Genomic DNA, 26396 nt, shown 5'->3' on the forward strand with positions numbered 1-26396 from the left:
TATTATTATAAATGAAAAAGTGTTTTCTGCTGGTATTCTATTTTTTTTTTTTTTATTTTATCTAAATGTAACAACATCCACTTTACTTTTGATATCTTGTAATATATAACAATTTTTTTCAACAAATTGAATATCTTTTTCTTTCTGCATAATTGAAATACTGTCTTTCAATTATTTATTTCGATTATTTTAATTATTTAATTAATATTGTTTATTGTATTAAATGTATAATTATATGTAAAAATCCGTTTCGTTTGATGTAAAATTAAAGTGTTGGTAAAATGCTTGAGGTTTCGCGGATGAGTAGTAGTTATAATAACAATATTAGTTTCTTGTTATACGTCAGCCGCCAAAATATTTTGATAATCTCATACAAACATCCATCATTTTCATTGACAATGAGATGAATCCATTAGCATGGAATTGTTTCCGCTGTTATTTGAGATAACTAAACCACAATCCGTGTCAAGATAATAACGTCGACAAGAATGTTTATACATATATCTAATTACTATCAATCGAAAACGATACAATTGGGAGAATATACGTAGTCGGATTAATTATTATCGATATTCTCGACAATTACAATGTAATTTGAAATCAAGCTTAAAGTTCGACTGAATTTGCTTCAAAATATCATAATTATCAATTTATTTAAATTGTTATAATTAGAATGTTATATTTATTGTCAAATCATTCGCCTGTCGTTCGCAGAAGCAAAACGATGTAAATACAATGAAAACGAGAAGCTTCATTTATCACCTTCAAATACCTTCTTTTTATCTTCGATGCGCGATGACTTATATCCTCGTTAGAGAAAAACGTATATCACGTAGTGACAGATTTGGCATCTCGCTCGAAGTGGTTCTCCTCGTCTACTTCGCGTATATATATATATATATATATATATATATATATATATATATATATCTTCGCGCAATTTGCCTAAATTGCAAGTATGCAGGTCTCTGCGAGCAATTTTCCACGACATCGCGAAGATGATCCTTCACGGTACCGTTCCGCCTCTTACCTACCCGCCTTCTATCCACCAGTGTTATCATTATCAGGGTTAGTCATATATAAAGTGTCTCGGAATTTTCCGTTTCCCGATTATTCAATAATTTTTTCTTTTCAATCTTCTTCCTGCTTAAATACAAAAATTCAGTTGCTGATAAATTAATTTCGTTGACGTTTGCCTTCTCAAGGCAAGGCTTTAATTTTGGCTGTCGATTCGAGAGAGAGAGAACGATATTATTTTCCAGGCTTACTTTGTACACATCGCGCACGATCAACAAAGTTTGTATTCACCGACCACATTAATCCAGTATCAGGGGCATATATTGCATTATTCAACACTACATTTGTAACGTTGGTTCGAAGGTGCGTCTATCGACGTTAGTTTGCCATCGACGGTAGTTTCCGACGATTGAGTCGCGATCCAGAACCGCAGAATTATTCATCGAGTGTTTGTTCCGCGAACTGTGTTAGGGAACAGGGAGATGTAATCTGTAAGTTTTAATCGATATCGCGTTTTGTTACGTTTTCGAATCGATGGATATTATTTGTGAAATTTAAAAATTATGCTAGTCTTCTTCTTATCACGAGATATTTACGAGCCGTTAATTAAAAGATATTTTTAAAAAATTTATCAGAATATATTCATGATGATAGTACGATATTATTGGTGATCGATCAAAGTGTCGCGAGACTTATAACTTGAAATAAGAATAAGACGTAAGTGTGCCAGGCGGGATATTTATTAACTTTCATGAAAGTTTGATTTCTTCTTTCTTTCTCTAGCTCTTTCTTTTTTTTTTTTTTTTTCTTTGTCCTAAGATGCTCTGCAGTCTAATATTTTTCTTTTCACATATGATCGATTAATATCCTTTTCCACTTCGCCTGAAAAGCAATATTGGAAATGCTAATCCACGTGAATAAAGAATTGACTTGAGGTTACCGGATATCGTAAATGCATTTTCTCTAGAATATTTTTTCTCTTAATTACATTCACTTTGCACGATAATGAAGCTAATTTAACAGCAGTAATACAAAAATAATAAATGTCAGAAAGTTTTTAGATTATTGAATTTTTTACTGAGAGAAGTATTTTATTACGATATTAAATTAAATTATTAAATTTATAAGAACATTTTTTGATAAAATATAACTCCAAAAGATTTGCGACGCTTCTAGCCAAAAGTTTTGTGAAGAGAAGATTTCCTTTTAATAATAGCGTCTAGTATATATAATTATTTTCCCGCGAGACTCTGGCGTCTCGAAGAACGAGAAATCGATTATACTTCGCCTCGGTTTAGCGCAGAAAGGGGGATGGTAAGGTTTTCTTCATAAATGAGTTACGCAACCGATTGTCATCACGAAGAAGAACCTGCGTGGCGAAAACGTTGATTGTCGATCATTAATTCAAATACTTCGCTTTCTGCCCGTTCGTTAAATCGGGGCGAGTGATTTTCGTTGCAATTCGGACTAAATTAACTCGTCGGCACTCTCTTAACACTTTTCCTTCCGTTTCTTTTCTATCTAAATTCTTTTTGGACCGTTAAACCTCTGAAGTTCGTCTTCACGTTCTACGTTCAATATGCCACGTGTCCCTATTTTTTCTCTTATATATATATATATATATATATTTTAAAGAATTTCTTATCTTCGACTTATCAACGCAGACAGTGTCGTTGCAATGTACAGATTCGATTTATTTAGATCTGCACCGCAGACAGCATCTTCGCAGACAGTTTCTTTTAGGTACAGAGGAGAGTTCTCGCTCCCGCTAGATACAACAGATTGGAACTTACAAAACCCCCTGATTCCGTATTCATGGGAAGCATGAGGATTCCCTCAATCTCGACGTGGGCTCAGGTTTCGGAGCAACATTCGCCGGAAGACCTCGGGCTTGTTCGACAAGCAGAGAGACGAGAGACCGCCGATAGAATTCAGAAGACGCCCTGTCGCGGTTATTGAAATGCTATAGAGATCGTCTTGCAAATGCTGCGATGTTATTCGAGAAATATCTCACGATTATCGCGGAGCGTTTTTTTATATTTTTTTTTTTATCGCGTCATCGAGGTCTCTGAATTATGGATTTGTAAAAAAAAAAAATATTACGCGACACAATTTACGAGAAGATTATTAGAGACCGTAAATTCTATTCGAATGCTCCATTCCCGAAGTAGATAGTAATCGTTTAAGCTCTCTTTATTATTATCTAACAACTCGATCACGAACCAAGTTCTCAAGTTGGATCTCATACAGATATAATTCCCCCATTTATTAATCTAACGATGAAAATTCAATACGCCAATTGTAATCGCGTTATTGCCAAAACGATTCAGCGATACGGAATCAGAGTTAATTGTATTTTAAAAATAAAATGACGCATCTCCTGAATTATATTTTCTTAGAAATTATATAAAATTACGTATTTACAAGTGCTCATTTTTATCAACATTTTGATATCGAGTTAAAGTAACATATTTTGCTTAGATTTTCTCGCATTTTCTGAATATTTACAATTCTATCGAAATAATAATCCTTGATAACGTTAACAGCGAAGTAATTTCGCGTCGGAGCTGTGATCAGGATCTATTCTAATTTGCGTAAATGTTCGATAAGTTCGGTATGTTCCACGAGGTCTTTGCGTGTAATCCAGAATCGATCGCGCCAGAAATTGCATTAGTGGAACAGGGCCTCTCAAAGTGTGGTTCTGCGGATTACCGCAAGCCCATGCGGAAGCTCCACCGCCGAGTGAATAGCCAGACACGACCACCAACGGCATAATTCGTGGATAACTACAACTGGTTGTAACAGTCTTTCTTTTTTTTCACATTGCGCGCGTACAGCGAAGCCAGTTATATGATTCTCTGGACTTAGCATCTATTGCGTTTCCCTACATTCCGCCGTAAGCTACGTTTAATTTTTCTAGTCCCGTACATGTTATCATGTTAATTTAATCAACGTTTGTAATCAACGCTCATATTATTTATATACATTTAATCTCACACTTGCTAAACCGCATTGAAATAAGCTAAATCCCTGGAGATGTAATTTTTTAGATGGATATATATAATTTTTTATTCTACGTTTGAATCTTACTTTGCACACACACGTGAATTTTTAGTTTTTTTGATAATTTTTTTAATAAACAATAAGCGACTATTAAAATTTTTTATTCAAAGTTGTGATTTTGACAACGTCAAAGTTATTGCAAGAGGGGATGGAAATATACTGAGAAAAAAGTGTATCTATTTAAATTGAGAATTCTATCGGTACATTATAAAATATTTGAATTTTAGATTTTATTTCGTATTAAAAATTACGATAGTTTAATACTTTTGTTATATGAAAGCATAGAAAATTAGAAACAAGCGTGTTTTGAATCGTAAACTACTTGAATCATTATTTTAATGTATTCTCTTTATATTTACGTATTTATATAAACTTGTTTTATTAATACAAGAAGGAGAAAGAAATACGCGATATTAAATCTGTCTCTCTCTTATTATTAATATGGTGTTGAGTTAGATCGCACGTTATAGAATAAATAAATAAGCTAAAAAAAAAGAAAACTTATGATTTGAGAATCCAATTGAAAATAATCTTTAAGAAAAAGTAAAAAATCAAAATTTTTAATAAAATTATTTTTACATATACAAATAATCAATTTATATTAAAAGAGTAACTGACTATTATTTATTATTAAATTGAATTAATAAATCAATAATATTACATATTACATTCTGAAATCAGCAAACATGCCTAAAACATGAAAATCTCGTCCATCGCATTGTTAGTACTAATAATTGAATAGCAACTTCTCAATTATTGTTTTATTCACAGGGGCGAGTAGATTAATTTATTTTTTAATATTCCAGTGATATTTTGTTACCACTTGTTGTTAGCAAAATATTTGTTTTTATTTTACACAAAAAGTGTGAAATGTGAAAATGATGAGAGGAATCTGCCATATAATATATTTATTTATTTTATTTTAAATTCTCTCTTTTTTATTATAAAAAAAATTGTAACTCTTTCTCTTTCTCTCCCTTTATATCAAGATTATACACTGTAAAGCTGTAAGCTTGGTAATATTAAAGGAACGCCATTAACTAATTGAAACGGACGCCATTAAAAAAACATGCGACGCGAACGATGATTATCTGTCTTACAAATTTTTTAAAAATTTGAGTCCTCTGGCTCTTCCTCTCTTTCCATTATAAAAATGGCGGATTCCGGAAAAGGGAGGAAATTTAGACCTCGGCCCGTGAACAACAAACTCGCGCGGCGCAAAAACAGATCGTGCATTTAATGGCGCATTGTTAAATTCGCTCGCAGCTGATTCTCTTCTCGCGTGCGTGACGGAGTGGCTGCTGCCGCAAACGCACTTTGACTCGAAACTACGGCATACTAACGAGGCCAATTCCGGGCGGCACGTAGTTCCGGGAACTGCATGTGACCCCTCTTTCCCTCTTCTACCCTCCCCTCTATTCGCGCATCAGTATGTAAGGGCTCCGCCACGTTCTTCCGCAATCGAAGGAGGATTTCCGCTAATGATAGACATTAGTTTAATAACTCGTTACCGGAGAATTAGGGAAGGCGTGTCTCGCGAGTGCGTTAAATCCCTATCCATCAACACCGACGGAGTTTTAATCGGCTTTCACGCCGGCATAAGTAATTAATGAACACGCGAGGATGTCCTTAATAGGCGCCGCTTCGCACAAACTCGGTTATTTCGTTGTCTTTTTTTTATGTCAAAAATGATTTTCAGTTGTCAAACTCTGCACTTGAAAGAACATACGAATATTTGACTAGCTCGTTTCGGCGAATTGTATATAATGAGTGAAATTTGATTTGTTAAATTTGTTTTTTTTTCTTACTTAAGATTTTATTATGAGACCGATCTCTTAATAATTTAACGTTTTGCATCGTTCTCATTCGGGACAGAGAGAGAGGAAAGGGGAGTTTAACCAGGGATCATTTACGTTTGTACGCAGGTGTACATATGTAGGATGTGCTGTTAATGGTTGCGAACCAAAATGGCTCTTGGCTAGACTACGATCTCAGCCGCAAACTGGGCATATCGACTTTGCGCAACAGCGGAGGAAATCCGCCCCAGAAACCACTTGGCAGTAACTCACGTCGCTACGGTTTCGATCGTATCAAATTAGGGTTACGTAATTCAATGCAAAAGCGATTCTGACAGCATAAGCTATTCCATTTCCGGATATTTCTAGTTTATTTGTTAATTAACGCAATATACAACATAACAAATAATAAGTCACAATTAATAATACATTTAATATTGTTTTGTAATTTTTAAAAATTATTATATTATTATTTTTGCATATTATTTTATTTTATTTTCATATATTATTTTATTATTATTTTTTTTTTATTATATGTTCTATTTAATTTAATAAAATAAAATGTTTACTATTGGCTTTCTTCATTGTTTTTATACATAATGGAAATTGATTTTTCTGTTTGTATTAAAATGGTCATCGTGATATACGCCATCTAGTAATGGATGCAAAGTTAATGAAAAATCTTTTTTGTATTATTTTTTAATATTGATAATAACAACGTCAATAACGAGAATTTCCATTTGGATATCTCTCTTCAATTTGTACGCAAACCCGAGATCTTGTCTCTGATTTTATATCCGTATATAATAATTATCGTTATTATTATTTATTGAGTTTTGCGATGTTGCTTGCTTCACTCATCAACTTCAGATCACAGGAACGACTCCCGATTTGCCAAAGTTTTCCGAAAGAGTTCTCGCAGTTCGTATAATCCGTGAAATGGAAAAGTTTCCGGAGAAAAAAAAGTTTCACTCCACTTTTCAGAGGACTATGCCCCTGATCTGAGCTCATCTTCTTATCTCACTCGTCGCCCTCTTCCTCTCGCTGTTCCCCATCACTCTATCTCCCCCGTATCTACTGCGAATCGTTTCTCGATTTGACTTTCTCCCCGAAGTTTTTTGCATTCCTATTTCAGAAAGAGAGAGGCCGAGAGAGGAGTGATTTTTAAAATGTCTGAAAAGAGACGTGGCATCGTTTCTCGTGCCCTTTTTCTCAATCTTCTCTTCATCAACTGCTGCCTTATTCCTCCCCCGTCGCAGTCGTTCACATCTCAGTCTTATCTGAATGGGAGGGGATCGTTTCGCTCGATGAAATTCGAGTCTCGTCCGGAGAGAAAAATCTGGCGGCGACGAAAGCCGGTTTCTCTTTCTCTTTTTCCTCTCTTGGGAATGGCAAGACAAAGAACGCAAAACCGAGATGTTAACTCGAGACACTAATGAAGTCGAGGTTAAGGTTTGCTCGAAACATCGCATCCACTGGAACAGTCTTTGAATGCAGAACAAACATTTCGCAAATTCCCTCCTCCTCGCATTTCGTTGTTTTAAAATATTATACATTTTTTATTATCATAATTTTTCCACAACCAAATAAGCGAGGAATATCGAGCGCTATTCTATTTTACTGCGATATTCCGACACCGAATATACCTTGCTATACCTTGGGAATAATACTATCCGTAGGAAAATGGTCACGCGAGGGAACATATATGGAGAAAGATTGAATTTATCATGTTATGGGGGGCAAAATAGCAAAGTTTTATCCATGAGCGAAACTGATAAAAGCGGTCGAGTGAACCCGACATCGCAATGGAGCCGCTTATCGACGTGTGCAGCGCGAAAAGACATGCAAGTTGAGCATTGCACACATCCATCTAGCCATTAAAAAAATAAATACGAAAATACAAGACACATCTATTATTGTTTCATCTATAATTACACGCTTAATTTATTTATAATATTAATTAATCTTTTATTCAATTGTTCCATCCACTAGCAGATCCTGACGTCGATAATAGGGGGGGGGGGTTGCAAAATTATTTTATTTAATATTTTTGATTTCATGATTAGCTTTTATTTCAGGATCAACGACGTCGATAGCTCTTTAATGTTTGTTTTTCTTTATTTATATTTTTTAAACAAATTCAGCAAAACTGTTTCTTTTAATTTGCAAGGGGGGGTTTAACTCTCCCTCCCCCCCTCCAGGATCCGCCAGTGTATATATATATATATTTTTTATAGATATAAAGAATTTCTCGCCTAATTATTTTCATGCAACGAAATTATCTCATCATTTCGTCCTATGTCTGACTTAATCTATATTTAACTCCTTGAATGCGTAATAAGTATAATTTACAATGTATCTTATACATACATATTGTATATATTATATAGATATAAAGAATTTCGCGTAATTATTTTCGTGCAACGAAATTATCTCATCATTTCTTCGTATGTCTGACTTAATTTAAACTTAACTCCTTGAATGCGTAATGAGTATAATTTCCAGTGTATCTTATACTTTTATATATATATATATATATGTATATTATATAGATATAAAGAATTTTGCCTAATTATTTTCATGCAACGAAATTATCTCATCATTTCGTCGTATGTCTGACTTAATCTATACTTAATTCCTTGAATGCGTAATGAGTATAATTTACAATGTATTATCTTATATTTATATACATATATATATATAATATATATATATAAAATATATATATATAAAAGTATAAGATACACTGTAAATTATATTCATTACGCATTCAAGGAGTTAAGTTTAGATTAAGTCAGACATACGACGAAATGATGAGATAATTTCATGCACGAAAATAATTAGGCGAAATTCTTTATATATATATATATATATTTAATATATATACAATATGTATGTATAAGATACACTGTAAATTATACTCATTACGCATTCAAGGAGTTAAGTTTAAATTAAGTCAGACATACGACGAAATGATGAGATAATTTCATGCACGAAAATAATTAGGCGAAATTCTTTATATATATATAATATATATACAATATGTATGTATAAAATATACTGTAAATTATACTCATTACGCATTCAAGGAGTTAAGTATAGATTAAGTCAGACATACGACGAAATGATGAGATAATTTCGTTGCACGAAAATAATTAGGCAAAATTCTTTGTATCTATATAATATATATTATATAGATATAATATATATTATATATATATTATATAGATATTATATAGATATAATATATATTATATAGATATATATTATATAGATATTATATATAGATATAATATATTATATATATATTATATAGATATAAAGAATTTCACCTAATTATTTTCGTGCAATGAAATATCTCATCATTTCGTCCTATGTCTGACTTAATCTAAACTTAACTCCTTGAATGCGTAATGAGTATAATTTACAGTGTATCTTATACTTATATATATACACTAGCGGATCCTGACGTCGATAGCTCTTTAATGTTTGTTTTTCTTTATTTATATTTTTTAAACAAATTCAGCAAAACTGTTTCTTTTAATTTGCAAGGGGGGGGGGTTAACCCCCTCCAGGATCCGCCCATGATTCCATCTATAATTACACGCTTAATTTTATAATATTAGTTAATATTATAATTAATATTATAATTAATATTATTTTTTGGCACACGTCATCTCTGTTGAAAATTAAAAAAAAAATAAAATAGGATATTAATATGCATTTTCGAGCTATAAACGCGTAAGCTGCCTTCATTTATTAAATAAAGCACATCGCGAATATTAAATTTTCCTTTTGACATTCCATTTGTTATCTTTCGGCATTACAAGAATGAAGTTTCGCGGTGATACAGAATTGAGAAGTGTTCACTGCACGCTTTACGATCCGAGATACAAGTGCGAATGAACGAACGCATAAGCATGCATTACTCATTCGCGGAAGAGAAACGGTGGCGAACGCCATATTATACGAGAAAAGATCAGCAGATCTAGTAGAAGAAAATATTATTTTTATCCTGACACAAAAAGTGCACCGACATATTATTCGAGCTCTGCCGTTTTATTTAAGCGGTATTTAAAAACGCTCGTATTTTTCTACCTGCTTGCTGGAACGAGATTCTGAAATGAATTTAAACTAATGATTCGAGCGCCGTTTTTATTAGCCGCACAATAAATCGTTTTTATCTGTCGGAAATAAACACAATGAATTTCCGTCGTTTATATATAACAAACTCGTCCACGCTATTTCTCTTAATAGATTAAATATTACCTTGATTGAAATACTTACTTGAATTTTTTTTAACTAAATAAAAATTTGTCAACGAGGACAAGTTTCTATAAAATAGAGAATTATTCTCTCTCTCTTTTAATTTAAATAGTTTTTATATAATCGAATGTCTAAATTTTAGTACATAATCATTTTTGTTCGATTAAAAATGTACATATATGTGTGTGGTTAAGTATCTTTTCGGGATTCATACATATTTAATCAGAGTTGGTTTTAGACGACTAAAGTTTAGAAAGGAAATTTTAATACACATGCAAACCGCGTCGAATCGTATCTCTAGAAACGCAGATGTAACTGGGATAGATAAATTTCTTGCTCCGAAGTTTCTCCAATTGCTTATCTTTGCGCGGTTCTTCCTTTAATCTCACGCACGCATGTAATCACAAGGTGTTATAACGAGCAGTCTTTATGCGACGCTCCTCGTTGTTTCATCGCCGCGCTGCTATTGAAATAATATCATATTGAAGCCGTATGAAAATTAAATGACAAGATGGGAGATGGAGATGGGAAAGAAATGTCAAAGTCAGACATATACAATGCCTACAATCATATTTTATATTAAAGAAGTTAAGCTAATCTTTTATCTATTCTCACATGATATACTTAAAATAAAATAATATATATTAATATTATTAAAAAGAAAAAAAAGAGAAAATTAAAATATAGAATGTATTACGAATTGTAGTACAAGCGGAAAAAGATATTTTTTGTGTGAAAATAAGTCCAAAATGTAAAAAAATATTTTTTTCACTCAAGATTTTGTTTTTAAGAAAAATAACTCTTTAATTGAAAATTACTAATATATTTAGAATCTTTTAAGCTTAAATGATTAACGATCTCATATAATCTCAACAGCAGCTATTAAAATATTCATATAGATATGATATTCTATCGAATAAATAACAAAATTGATATTTTACACATTCTTCTTTAGTATGTAACTTAAATAATTTTAATTTAAAAAGTAAACTATTTTTTTATTTATGTATTAATAGTCACTGTCGAGATAATGTTCACTGATAATTAAAAGATAACTCAAGCTCGAATGAAAGGCATTCGCACCTTGCCAACTTGCAGTCAGGAAAAAAAACATAAATATGTTATATTAATAATTTATATAAATATGTCAATATTATATTAATTTTTTAGATCAATTCTCTCAAAAATAAAATCTTAAATTTCTCTAAAATTTAAAAAAAATTATATTATTTAGTTTCGACTATATATTTAAAGGTCAAATTATTCTTTTTCCAATTATGTAACAATTTCAAACTCGTTTGATTGTACAAGTAAAGTGATTATAACATGTAATAATCGTTATGTATTTTTGTTTCGTTTTCAAACGTACAATCTTCGTCTATTGTAACGAGAAAATCATTATCGAAGAATTATAGCCTCGAGGTCTCTAAAGATTATTGTGTATCACCGATATTTGATAGAAAACATTTGAATTATCTTTGGAAAAGCGTATCTTGAGCTTTATATGTATTCAGCACGTGTCCTAACGGAAACCTATTACTATTTATGAGAAATTAGCATGCTAGGATTCTCCGTAAATCTGCCACAGATTCCCCACGAGATTGAGCAAAACCAACATGTGAATTGCCCACGGATATAGCATACATGAATACATGTACATTCAAATATTGAGCAGAAGATACAGCGCGAACAAATTTTCACAATGTAAAGATTTACGAACTACTATACTACATAATAGTCTATTACTTAGCACAATGCCGACAGTTTCCACTTTAGTTAGCCAAATATATTTTATTTTTAGATTTTTCAAATTATATTATCAGAATAATATTAAATATTATGTTAAATATTAATATATGTATATAATAATTATATATTTAATATATTTAGATATTTAAAAAATCGAACGAATTTTTAATAATAAGATATCGGATGAAATGTATTTGACTCTAAATATCTTTAAAAAAATACAGTTGTACTGTCGAAACGTTTACATGTTTTTTTAATAAACTTAATTTATTCCTTAATAAAGAATCTGTTAACATCTTGATTATTCGGCTCGCAAGTTGGCCTATTATTGATTTTAATTATACACGAGCCTTATCTTAATTTTGATATTATTAATTTTAAAAAAATAATTATTGTTCGAAAAGATCGCAATGAAACGATAATTTATGTAAATTCCTGTCACTTCGATTCTTAATTGATTAAATGTGAATAAAATCAAAATACTAAATTAACTAAAATAATATAAATGAATAAATTACGCGAAAAATGCATTTCCAGACTTATCGCGATATTGCGTGATTGATTATTTTAAAATGCTTGTGTAATTTAATATTCCGCGTATATGTCATATAGTATATAAAATATTTTGGAAATACTTTGAAACAAATACATATATTTTATCTGATTATTTATCGTTCGACTTTTTTAATAAAATAAAATAAAATATTCAGATTGAGAACGCGCAGTAAAATAATCAAAAATCGCAGGAGTAATTATAATAAAATAATAATAAGCCTTTGTGATACAGTCTAATAAATAATTAATTTATATTTTCAAATATTATATAATTTAATATTCCGCTTAACATTTCACTTTAATATTTTGGTATGATTTAAATATTCCGCGTATATACAGACTGTCCGATAATAATTGCCACCTCTCGTGTGCAGGTAGAGGATTAAACTGACAATGAGTAAGAGAGTCCTCTATTGTTTTGCGATCTTATCAATTATCAAATATACATTGACTTCAATGTACTTCTTCTAAAGAAAAATTTCTTAAAAAAAAAAATATATATATATATATATATATATATATATATATATATTGTATATATTAAATAAGATTAATTATTTCTAGAAGAAATATTTATTTATATTATATTTCAATATGTAAAAATTTGTATAGTCGAATGTATACATATATGAAATTTTATTGTATGTTATATGAATTTCATTTGCATCGTATTGAAATGCATAATTGAATATCTCTTTAAAAAAAATTAATATCTGATTTAATTAAGCAAGAAACTATCTGTCAATTACAAAAGTAATTATTATTTATATAATAATTACTTTTGTATTTTTACTTCCGTTCTTTAATTAAAACAAACAAATGCGTAATTAGACCGGACTAATCACTGAAAACTGTAACGAACAAATATCTGAGAATTATTTATTCCTTATTTAAATGCAACTAATTGCCGAGGGCAATCGTAGTCAATGAGGTTGCAAGAAAATACCGAAAGAAATCATCGTGAGCATTTCTCCTCCTGGAGGATAAGAGTACTTAACGTGTTACGGCGAAAACGGGAAAACGGAAAAAGAACGGTACAAAGAACAATACTGCGGGATGAGAGATGGAAGACGGCTAATGCGCATCCACAGCGTTACAGATAAATGGATTAGCTAGTTACGACACGGTACGAAAAGCAAAAGAGCGCATCGGACGGAGAGAAAATAGGGAAGGGTTAAGAGGAAACCGATGAAAAACGGGGGAACGAAAGAGGGACCGGTGATTTGGCGGGACGTAAATACGAACGTAACTCGTTATCGTTTATGATGTATCCATTTATTCTCGCGATCGAACATACTTTTATCTTTTATCTGCGAATAAAATGGTTAATATTCGCGTCTCTTCAATCTCTCTGCATCGTAATTCAGAAACAAATATTCGATTAAACCTTTGCAGTGTTTTAATTACATTTTTCAAACGGAATTCGGTTTATCTCTAAATTTTCATGAAAGATTCGCTTTTTGAAGCAAAATACATTTGAGTTTTTTTTCATATTATTTCAAAAATGCGTAATCAGTTTGAATATTGTCAAGTTTATATTTTAAATTTTACAAATGTTTGAAAATGGAACAGGCGTGAACAAAATTTTTTAGACGATAATAATAATCAATGTTTTCATAATTTGCAATATTTTGCATAATTAAAATTTAATTAAAAATTTTTTTTGTTTATGATGCGAACAATTGAAGATTATTTTTGGCTCAACAGTATTATTATTCTCATGCTGACCTCTTTTTTAAATTTCTTTTCAAATATTTTAAAATTGAATTTTTTTGTATATTATATATTGTGTATTACACATCGTTACATAGCGTTACATCGTACAATAACCGAGTTACATAAAATTGTCATTATTTGACAAAGAAATTATCTCTAAATTTTGCAAAAAATTCGACAAAATTATAATTTATTACTTAATTTAAAGTAAAAAATCTACAATAATAATGAACATTCTAAAATACGGAGAGTCTAGATTATTTTTTTAACATATATTTTAAATGTTTAAAATAGACGGATAAACTCTTCTCTCTCTTTCTATTGTCTTTCTCAGTTCTCTATTATTTTCTATAAATATAAGATTCTTGAAAATATCATGTTCTTATCTATAACTTATGATATGTATACAATATATATTCGATAAAATGAGTAAATTTTCCGTAATTTCAATATTGTCAAACAGCTAATAGTCGACTAGAGCATATAACTTGTGTATTGACATACCCGGTAGCAGCCTTGTATTTTTAATTAAATCTGCTTGAACTTTTTTGTATAAAAATTATAAATAATAAAAATAATAAAAATTATGTAAAATTTTGTATGCTAAATCTTCAATAATAATTAAATATACACAAACAGTAATGCAGTCAGCATTACCGGATGATGTGGGATAAATCTCGCTTCATATCATATATAAAACATCGAATAATGTGCAAAATTTTCTCATATTTTATGGCATTATTTTCAAAATATCGGGTTTTACATTAATTTCTATCAGACCAAAATAGACATAATTAAAGCTGTGAATCTTATTAACAAATAATTGAAAAAGAGCAAATGTTCGTTCATGTAAACATATTGAATTTATTCAATCAAATTTAAATAACCAAAAAAAAAAAAAAAAGAAAGAGAGAATCGGCTTGCGAGAAATCTCGGATAGTTTTCCTCGAGTTTTCAGATTCTTTAGAAAACAGCGAATGTTAATCAGCAATGCTGGCCATCGCTTTTAACCATCGCTCGCGTTTGACCATAAAATTGCCCCTGGCGGTAGGTCAGGAATGCATCCTGCCTGCTTTTTATCGGTATATAAGATGCCCGTTAGTTTCCGCAAACAGCCCCGAGCATTTTGCGACGAGAGTCTGTGTACCGAAAGGAAGGAGATTAATTCTCCTCAATGTTGTAGCGTCTTTAAGTATTCCTTTTCCTTGAGAAACTAGCTAGCTGACGCAATGATGAGGTGTGTATAGCATCTAGAGTCGCTCCCTAAAGTTCGATAAATTGGAAGTACATTCTCGGGACTTTGAAACGCGTGACCTCTCTTTGAAGGTTGTGGGTCGCAAGAGACACGAGCTTTGGCACACTATTAACACCCAGGGGCTATTTAATCAACGTCAGTCGATGAATAGGGTTATTAGAAGTCGCTCTTCTCTCATTCAGGTATACCATACCTACAGTAATAACGATCCTTAACGCAAATATTTTTAATCGTTTCACTTTTGCATTTTCTATCGCACGACAGTCGAGCGATTAACGATAAACTTTGCTCACTCATTTCTATAATGGTGAATTGAATTTAAAATTTAATATTCTAAAGATTTAATGTATTTTAAACAGAGAAATGTATGCTCTTTATCTCTACATGAAATTCAATGTTATAACAATTATTACGTCCGCGTTAATTTTTTAAATATATATCACTACATAAAATTAATATTGATTATAAATGTATCAAAATGTGATAAAGGAAAGAAAATTTCGCCGACGACGAGTTCTTAAAGATAAACAAATTTTACGTGAGTCGCAATCAATTCCGTATTTATCTCTAAGAAATTGCAATAATTATTATTACGTATAAGTATTATTATTATGACTGTGTGTGGTCATCGTTTGGTTTAAACTTTATTAGTGTTTTTATAAAGCGTTCTTTTATTTAGTGGAAATATCGGATGACCGCGAGCGAGAGTGAATTGGAATTTTCGCAAATAATTGCGATTTATTCGCGACTGTATAACTATATGTATGTAATAATTAATTTTTAATTTATCATATTTTTTGTAACAACTTTTTGGTACCAATCGATTAAATTCTACTTCTTTTTTCTTTATACGACATTGAAATATGTCATGCAATAATCAATTTCTCACTCACCGATACGTGCAACAGCGGAGTTGTAGTATACAGCAGATTGATCTGAAAACAAAATATTCAAATTATGTATATACATATGGGTGTGTCGAATATCTCATAAGCAATGCAGTTTTTAGAATTAAAAAAAAATGTTTTTATTTTGTATATACCTCAAGGTTGCCCCGCTGTTGCCCGATGCCTCCCCGGGCCTCCTCCTCCTCTCTTGGTCGACCGTCATTGCTCCTTCGTAGCACTCACGATACTCGCGAAAACACGAATAATTACGATTGTCCGACACTTTACACGGCACTCCCGACACGCGAAACTTTATACGGCACTCCCGATACGACGCGTGAATCGCACTGCTACCTGTAACAAATAAAATACATACATATATTAGAATAATCTTATTATTTCGCATTATAACATATACAATATAAATATAAATATGCAAGCTAGAATATTTAATTAACAAATTTTTGCTTTAATAATATTTTTTGACAGAAATCAGCTGATTAAAGCGTTAATTTGCTAATTAAGTTTTGAAATAATAATATGTTATAAAAATTAAATAATAATATGTTTTAAATAATATGTTATAATACTTTAAACTCGATTAATATTTTTGACAGTTATCAACTGATTTCTGTCAAAAAATATTAATCGAGAATAAAATATTATAACATATTATTTTACAACATATTACTATTTGAATTTTTTAACATATTATTATTTCAAAACTTAATTAGCAAATTAACGCTTTAATCAGCTAATTACTGATTGTGAAAAAATATTAATTAAATTTAAACAAACTTTATATTATTTTTTTTTAAATATTATTCTTTTTAACATAAAATCGAAGAATGGAGCGCGCATAACGCGCGCTTGTGTTGTCTAGTATGCAATAAAAATTAAATAATGTATGAATGGCATCTTAAAGTTGTGCGTAAGTTTCATTAGATAAGATTCAGCCTAGTTCGGAGCTTAAAGTTTATTAGCATAGACGAAACTTTAATCGTTTGAAAGCGTTATCGCCACGAAATGCAGTTTGCTGTTTTACTTTAAGGATTAACGCGATCATGTTCGTGTGTGCTTACTTTTCAGGTGCTATATTCACTCATGACCAAAAGGATAGCAGCACGGAGCTGGCCTTCAAGTACGCCGTTTACAAGATCAACAAGGACAAAATTATCTTGCCGAAGACCACACTGGAGTATGACATCCAGTACGTGCCAAAAGATGATTCCTTCCACGCGTCGAAGAAGGGTGAGTGAAACTATTCGTCTAATTTCTTACATGTGATTAATGTTTATTTTCTATACACATTTCACTTTCGAATGGCCCAAATAATTTTTATTTATTATCGGCGCGAGAAATGGCGCAATTTGAGCACCAGAACTTATCGCGCAGAAAATTCTTCAGTATCGTAATAAAACGATGCCGCATCGCACATAAGTTTGTAAGAAATTTCACTTAAATTAAGAAACATTCCTCACACTCATTAATCTCACGGTTCCCCGCGCGTCAAAAATGATTTATTCCTGACTGCTCGTTTTCACAGTTACAGAAAATTGCAAAATGTCTTGATGATACATTTTCGGCATAAGTTCGAGATAAGTATCGTATTTTATCTTCGAAAATATGAAGGAAATAGTTTTTTAGCCTTTTTTGTGCTTGCCGAAACTTTCATTCGCATAATTCTTCTCATCGAGATGCGAAAAGCACGATGCTAAAATTCTTAAATTAAAATGATCTTTACTTTAATTATAAATTAAATTAAATTCATAAATTTGAAAATAAACTTATAATTTTGATTCAAAATAAATTTAGTTTGAAATTAAATTAAATTAAATTTTAAATTAAAATTTAATTTAATTTAATTTAATTTCAAATTAAAATTTAATTTAATTTATATCTTAAATTAAAATTATCTTAAATTAACTTAAAATTTTCGTTGTAAAATTCTTTCTACTCAGAAACGATAGGCGGACCGCGGACCAAATAATCGATCCTAAACGCCTATTAGAGTCGAGATGAAAGGGGGCGATTTATAGGGCAAAATCATGATACTCGCGAGAATATCTCGGGGTGTGTCTTGAATATCACGATGAGCGTCCTTATATAGTCAACGCGCGACCTAAGGAGCGTTACCGTAAGCAAAATTTATCATCTTGACAGCACGTATATATAAACCAACCGAGAATAATAGGCTCGCTCGTCGCTCGTCATTATTAAAGTACCATATACTCATTATTATCCTTTTTCGTCCTTCAGATACTGTAAACAACCGTATCTGATTCGTTTCATGGCATCATTAAAAGCGTATTACATGCCTCCTGTCCGATATATGAGAAAATTTCGGAGACAAAATCCATTGTCGTCTTTACGCGATGAAAGTATTCCTATGATTCAGCATGTTGGCTCCTTTATACTACTGACAATCCTTAATGCTGGTATTAATATTATATGTATAAGTAAAAGTCATGATACATTACAAGTGAAATTTCTATTTTCATTTTTTGGAAGAAGATCCTCGAAACAAACTCATTTTCAAATATACAATGAAATTTAATATTGATTCGTTAGTTTCGTTGTTCTCGCAAAAGATAGCAGTGTTTATAATCCTGACAAAACCAGTCAGTCGAGCAGATTTATTATTTCTTTGCTTTTCCGGTGAATATTTGGATTTACGTCATATTTAATTCTACATAAAGCGCATCAACATATCGGGGACTCTTTTAATCGTCGAAAATAAACTGAATGAAAAACATTGATCCAGGTCGACACCATCGTGTCTGATCGAACGGCAACACATTTATATGCGTTATACAAACGTTATAACTGTTCGATGAAAGTGATTAGTCCTCAATATTCGCCTGCGGCTAATATTGATCAATAGAGAATTCATTAACAGACTGCCTTTGTCATTTCGGCTTCAATTTCGGGTCTAAATCACAATTCTGCCAGATTATCCATATGTGTGTGTGTGTTGTTTAACAAAAACAACATATATTTCATATAAATGAGATATGTTCAGATATGAGATACATATGTATATGACGTGAATTTTCAGATGATTGGTTTTTATTTTTTATTTCTGAATTTTAAATATCAAGAATCACTGAGTTGATAATACTAATTAATATATATACATAAATATCTTTACATGTATTATAATTATGTATAATATTATATATAATTATATATAATATTATATTAACAGCAAAAGTTTATACTATCTTTGATTATATAATATTTTGATAACATAGGTTTTAAGAGTCTGATTAAATAATAATATTAATAACATTGTTTTTCTATGCTTTTATAAGCACGCAAAGTACATTTATAAAATCCGATTTAGTCATTTATTTTTCAACGTAATTTATACTTATGTATATATATTATGTATATATTTAATTATTATGTTGCATTACATGTGTACTCTCGACGCACGATCTATGTAATTCGATTTCCCTGTGCTCATGTTTTATAAAAAATTTTATATGAGGCTCGTTTTATATGCTTCTAAAATTCATGTTGAAACGCAATGCGCGGCTTATATAATATTTTTATAATTTTTTAAAAGAATATTATATCAATTCACACACAATATCGCAAATTCGATATTAAATTTACTTTGAAACATTACTTTGAATATCTTACATTTGGATCAATCTTTAATTTAGTTTAGCAAATTTTTCTAAATAAAATATCTAAAATATGAAAAACTAGTTGCATTTTTGTTATGTTTTCTCTCTATTCTTTCTTTTCTTTTTTTCTTTTTCTATAATAATAAGATTATTAATAGGAATTTATTTCTATTACACAACTTAAATTGAAATATCTTTATGACGAGTTTCTTTAAATGTTAATAATATTAAATATACACATATAAATATATATTATTAGTTGTTTGTTGATAGAGGATAAATCAGATGCAACGCTAAATTCGAACGATGATATAACACACATGTACACTTTCAATTGCTCGAAACCAGAGAAACTTTCGTCGTTGATATTGGCGAATTCGTACCTCGGAATTGCCACGTGGATCGATAGAATGTGTACATGTATCGTGTACCACTCTGGGTGGGAAGCCACTTCGAAACCAATCCATAGTCTGCTTGTAGCGCCGAGGGTTTTCTCTAGTGACTTTTCATGGACCCGTTGGTTCATCCACGGCAACACGAGATAGTCGAATTTATTTATTTCCAAGTTACGTGCTCCGAAAATTAAATATATACATATATATAATGCGTGAAAAAAAAAAAACAAACTACAATAATCAAATTCTCCGTTTTTAATTAATTACAATTGGACCTTATAGAAATGAAGGCTTTGTTTAGACTTTGTTATTTTTTAATATAATATAGCGTTGTTGTATATAAAGTTATTTTGCCTGCCTGTAATAAAATTTAACGAAGACGTGAAACGTCTTTCCTGAATCGACAGAGAAAACCGTAATAGCGATGCATCGAGCAGAGAAAATCCGATAACCAGTTTTCATATAGCATGTGTGCATATAACCGTAAAGGTCTACGAAAAAAAAAACGTATTCTTTGGCGCAGATAACGCTAGTTTGCAATATCCAACGATCATCGCGATCTCTACGTAGACCATTTACATGACCACGTGTCTCACGTGCATGCACTTATGCAAACAACGCCGTGTTTAAGGCGACACGACAAATAACAGTACCAGTCAATGGCCGCGGTTCTCGGTTAAGCTCTTTACTTATTCGCCACGTTTTCTCTCATCTCATCTTTAATAGCGGCCTCTTACTTTTAGTAAAAGTGCCGAAAATCGCGCGATGACTAAAACTATGTATGAACGCGACATGTTGCAAATAAAAAGATTTTATAAGACATATTTGATTCAGAATTGTCAAGTGCTATTCAATAACATTGAAATATTCATATAAATTTTTATTTTTTTACTCTAATTATATTTTTATTTTTAATTTTTATTTTAATTAATTTTAATAATTTTTATTATTTTGTATTATATTTCCAAATTTTTATTACGTTATCGTCTCTTATCGTTAGTATATTTCGCTTGCTATGAATAGGATTTTCAATTAAAAAATAAAATTTGATTGCTGGTTTACATTCGTGTAGCTTTATTTATCAAATCCTCTTTTCAAAAATAATTAATAAAAAGTTTCTTCAAAAAGAGGATCGATACTCTCGCTAACAAAGACGCTGCCAACCTTCAAAGTGAGAGAACTTCGCGAAACATAAACACATAATTTCCAAAACTATCGTCAGATAAAGGAGACCCAGCTTTAGCGCTACGTCATGTCGCGTGTTTAAGAGCCCCTCTCGAACAGGTCGCTCCCGATTCCGCTTATAAGCACCGCTTGTCTTCAAATTGATGTGCCAGATTTTCGATTTTCGATGCGAAAGTTTCTCGGTCACGACTACGTATGTATATCCGAGAACTCTCGACCGTCAACTGCTTTAAAGTTTTTTTGCGAATAGGAAGAGTTGGCATTATCGATAAAATTACAATCGCTAACGTGACTTATATAACTTGCATACAGATAAATTAACGAGATTTGATATTTATAGATAGATTTAATTATTTCGTTAGAGAGCGGAGAAAATTCTGAAGACTAATAAAAAAATGAAATTGATTGAAAGCGATACAAATTAACAGAAAATTAAATTATTTCAACAAAAGTAGCAAGTGTGGGCGTATCAAATAACTTGTCTTTATTAAATAAAAATATTGCTGTAATAAGTGACACATATATTATAATATAAAAATATATATATGCACGTGAACTAGACAAATAGTCCTAGTTTAACTTCTAAAATTTATTCAGCTTCTTTGTCTGTGCTACAAAAACATATAGCCATAATAACGAACGTAATGTAGCTAAAAAAATATAATGTACACATGAACTAGATAAATGGTTTGCGCAGACAAAGGTTGCATAAAATCTGTCATCGAGAGAGATGAGAAAAATGTGTAAGGGAAGACTTGAAGGAAATCGTCTGGCAGAGAGAAAAAGAAAGAAAGAGAGAGCAGCATCCACCACGTTAAACGTAAAAATTCATTTGTTAGACGAGAGAGGTTCTTAGCTTACCGCGCGGCAGACGCTATTGTCGTCCACTTATCCCTTTTTGATGCGTCATAACGGCTGAATATGCCACCGTGAAATCTGCAAGTAATGAGTGCTACAGCAAATCCCGCGAATTTGACTTTCAGTTTAATCCTCTGAGAGTGAGCATACAGTTTAATTGAGCGCAACATTGCCATCATGACCGCTGCTTACTCAACAATTTAAACTCTGGGGTGAGGGCATTTGCGAGTTACAATTGTATCGATCGAATAATCAGTCGAGTATATAATATACATGTATATATATAAGTTTATATATAAATGTATTATATAAATATTTTAATTTATATTTTATATGAACTCTATTTTATACAAAATTGTGTAAATTTGTACAAATTTATATATTATAAAATAGTTATATAATAAATTTATATACAAATTTAATTATATATAAATAAATTATTAATAATAATAATTATTATTATAATTAATATTAATAATTATTATATATATAAATAAATTTGTATATAAAATTCCTATATAAAGATTTTATATAAATTTATATAAATTTCTATTTATATATATAAAAAAATATATGAAGATGCATTGGAATACGCGCGAGCACAACCGAGGAATCAACTCGATTTTTCCGCGTTTTCGTTATCTCGCCACAGGAAAGAGAGAGAGTGAAAGAGAGAAAAATAATGATGGGAAAAAATTTCCAATCGATATTGTTTGCACAATTATTGGTCGCATCACGTTTCTTAATACTTTAATCTTTCTCTTTCTTTTTTTTTTATATCCTATCAGAAATCCTCCCCGGATACGAAACCGGAGGACATGTTTATCGATTTAGCTCTTCGAATTTTTCTTGCTGTCGCGTGCGAAAGCGGATTTGCCCCGCCGCTTGTAAATAAATCCCGGGATGTAATACCGACGGCAGAATAAAAGGCTTAGGGCCATATTTCATTCTTATAATCTGCGTTTTCCGCTTCTCTCTCTCTATATATATATATATATATTTATATATGTATATATTTATATTTATATTGTACATGTACGTATTCGACGTCGCAAATTCAAGAGATACCTATCTCCTCTCTCTCTTCCCTCGAAATATCTACTCTCGCTTTCTTATCTCTTTTGCGACAGAATTGCATGTAATACTGTCCTCGCATCTGCATCTCTGTCAAACGCAAGCTTTAATTTTAGCTCCCCCTCTTATTGATTTTTACCTAAAAATATTTCGCGAATCACTTCTCACAAATCTTATTCCTTTGAGCTTTTATTCCGTTTACGTCAGTCGCGATTTAATAATCACGAGATCCTTCGATACTGCTCTTATTTCACCGCACAAAGCATTTATACCGAAACTGAGTGTTCCTTGTTGACCCATCAAAGAACGTTATCAAAGCGCACTTCCGGCGACGAAGAGGAAATCGAGAGTCACTTTATATCGACGTTTCTTCAAATTTCATTTCCCCCTCTATCTCTCTTTCGCTCTCGGGACATCATCCCATCATGGAACATCATCCCATCATGGAAACTGGTGGAGGGGAAGAAGGTGAAGGAGTTAAAGAAAAGGCCGAGGGAGACGCGAGATTGGCGAAGTAGAAAGAAGGAGAAGAGGCCAGGCGGAAGGAAGCGCGAAACCAATATTGGGGCGGAAACGAAACAGACTTGTCTTGAGCCAGCACGCGGACACGTTGCGAGCGGAATAACACGGGTCTCCCCTTTCTCTCCCTCTAACAAATTCAGTCGGGAATTTGCCGAGGAAATTTTTTTACCCCGGGATAGCAGAAGAGAACCTTGAGAGCCAGAGCCTTTCCTTCGCTGCGAGAGATTTAAAAGCGCACGAGCGACAGTTTGCATTCGCCTAAGTTAGTAATATCATTACGTATATAGCTTCCATAGCGCACGAGGGCTTCCTCGATTTCCTCTTGATGCGAAAGCGACGGTACGCGATATATAGATATACGTATATCGTGATATGAACGTATATACGCGTAGAGACTGTACGCTGTTATTGAATGCTTTGAAAATTTTATTCGATATCTTTATTACGTATAAAAATCTCTTCTTGCTGAATCATCGCTGACGCAACATTTCGCAAACATTTTTGCTGAGAAAAGAGTGTGCCATGTCATGTGAAAAATTATGATATTTATATGGGAGGACTCGCGGGAAAACGTAGGTCCGTCCAGGAAGATGATTTCTCATTCAAAGAATCGTTAATGTATAGATAAATTTTATTTTATTTATATATTTATGCGATTTTAGAAAGAGAATAATATTTTTTATGTGAAAGAAAAAAATATTTTAATATTTAGAAAATTAATAATAACATCTTTTTTTAAGCTTATAATCTCTAATAATTTTGTTTTACATATTATCAAATTGAATTCGATAATTATTACTACATAAATATAAAAATACAAAGTTCTAGTTAATGTAAATGATTTAATATCATTTAAGTTATATCAAAGAACAGAGAGAAAAAGAGGAGTTTTATGTAAAACATCAAGATACATTCTTTTCAACAGAGATAACGTTGTCTCTCTTTCTGTACATGTTTTAATAATTACGGTCTATATAAATTCTATATAATATTGTAATACAAGATCTTTAGAAATTATTCAAGTTTAAAATAGCTTAAATACATTGAAACTCAAATTTCTCGAAAATAAAATCTATTTAAAAAAATTTTATTCTACATTTTCGATTTAATTTTACACAAGGAATTTTTTATATAATTTTTTTTATATAATAAAAGGATTATACATTTTTCACGACTCATAATATCTTCGTAATGTATGTCTTGGCTTCGAAATGAAAAAGAGGGAAGGAAAGAGAGAAATTAACAAATAAATTGATAAATAGCGGCATTCTGTACTCTTTGAACAAACGAATTAACAGCGGCTTAATCTTTAATTCTTCCCAACTGATTAATCGAATCGCGCGGCTGAAGCAAGTTACGGGGAAACACCATAGCGTGTATCCCTGTAGCGAGGGGATATACGAAGATAGCTCGGGAAGCTGCAAAATTGATTCAATGGCGAGCAAAGAGATTTAACGCGCAATTACTCTGATTGAACGAACCTGATGGCCTGGGATCCGTCGGCAGAATTGCCGACGTCAAAGTACAGACCGGCACTCGATTCTCCCTCATTAAGAGGACTGAAAAGAGAGAGAGAGAAGAGAGGAAAGGGAGATCCAACAAGCGCCGGACATCTTTACGCTATACACACATTATTGTTCTCCCGTCGAAACAATGCGTCTTCGTCTCTATGATTCGTTTGTCGCCGCATATTCAAAATATATCCAGGGCATCTGATATAAACTAAATCGCGCAATTAGACGCATAACACGTTGCGAGAGAGAATACGTTGCTTTTTGTATAAAAAAAATTGGAAAAATAAAATTACAGCACACGAGAAAGAAAGGGAGATTTTCAAGATTTTTAATTTAGAGAACGAATTCTCTTTTTCACTTTTATTTAACACGAATATTGTTTTCACATTCTCATATATAAGACTGAATGAAGTTAGGACGCTTATATACTTTGTTGAATATATTTCTCTCTTTTTTTTTTTTTTTTTTTTTTTTTTTTTAAGATCTTGTGTCGAGATTTTCGTAGAGAATATTTGTTTTCATCAGCAAAAGGAATAATTTCGAGAGTAAAGCACTCTCACATTCTTTACATAAAATATTTTTGCCCCGTTGGATTATTTAATGGATACGTTATACGCAACCACCTGTTGCAGTAGTAGTGAATTGCGCGAATTCGAAACCAGCGAATAAATATATGAAATTTCACTATCGTCTCTCGGAATACGTTTGATCGTTTGATGAACATTGATATTTTATATAATGAAGGTTTCTCTTAGGAAATTTGCCGAATTTGTCGAATTCTGTCGAAATTCGACGGATAAGCACATTCGCGTATATAAATGACAAGTTATCCGCCTGAAGCGATTCGAAGAATAGTATCGCGAAAGTTTATCAATTTCAAATTTCAGATTATGATGATACTTTGCGACG

The 26396-nt window shown here is 31.5% G+C and overlaps 1 protein-coding gene and 1 long non-coding RNA gene across 3 annotated transcripts in view; one reads left to right on the forward strand and one right to left on the reverse strand.

Annotated features, from left to right (window-relative positions):
- Window positions 1-26396, reverse strand: part of LOC145944696 (uncharacterized) — a 216568-nt gene that overhangs the window by 99389 nt on the left and 90783 nt on the right. The window contains exons 6-7 of the long non-coding RNA XR_014426724.1: window positions 16460-16658; window positions 16311-16352 (exon numbers count right to left, since the gene is read on the reverse strand). This is a non-coding gene — a long non-coding RNA (uncharacterized LOC145944696). The remainder of the gene's footprint in view (window positions 1-16310; window positions 16353-16459; window positions 16659-26396) is intronic.
- The window catches only part of LOC145944689 (glutamate receptor ionotropic, kainate 2-like), a 181160-nt gene that overhangs the window by 22636 nt on the left and 132128 nt on the right, over window positions 1-26396 (forward strand). For both annotated transcript variants that reach the window (XR_014426723.1, XM_083053221.1), the window contains exon 3: window positions 17394-17555. Coding sequence is in view for 1 of the 2 variants with exons in the window: in XM_083053221.1 (XP_082909347.1) it covers window positions 17394-17555 (162 nt within the window). In the remaining variant the exon portion in view is untranslated. The remainder of the gene's footprint in view (window positions 1-17393; window positions 17556-26396) is intronic.

The sequence above is a fragment of the Prenolepis imparis genome, unplaced genomic scaffold (genome assembly GCF_030444845.1).
Source record: "Prenolepis imparis isolate NDT839.2.m4 unplaced genomic scaffold, iyPreImpa1.0 SCAF_13, whole genome shotgun sequence".
NCBI lineage: Eukaryota > Metazoa > Arthropoda > Insecta > Hymenoptera > Formicidae > Prenolepis > Prenolepis imparis.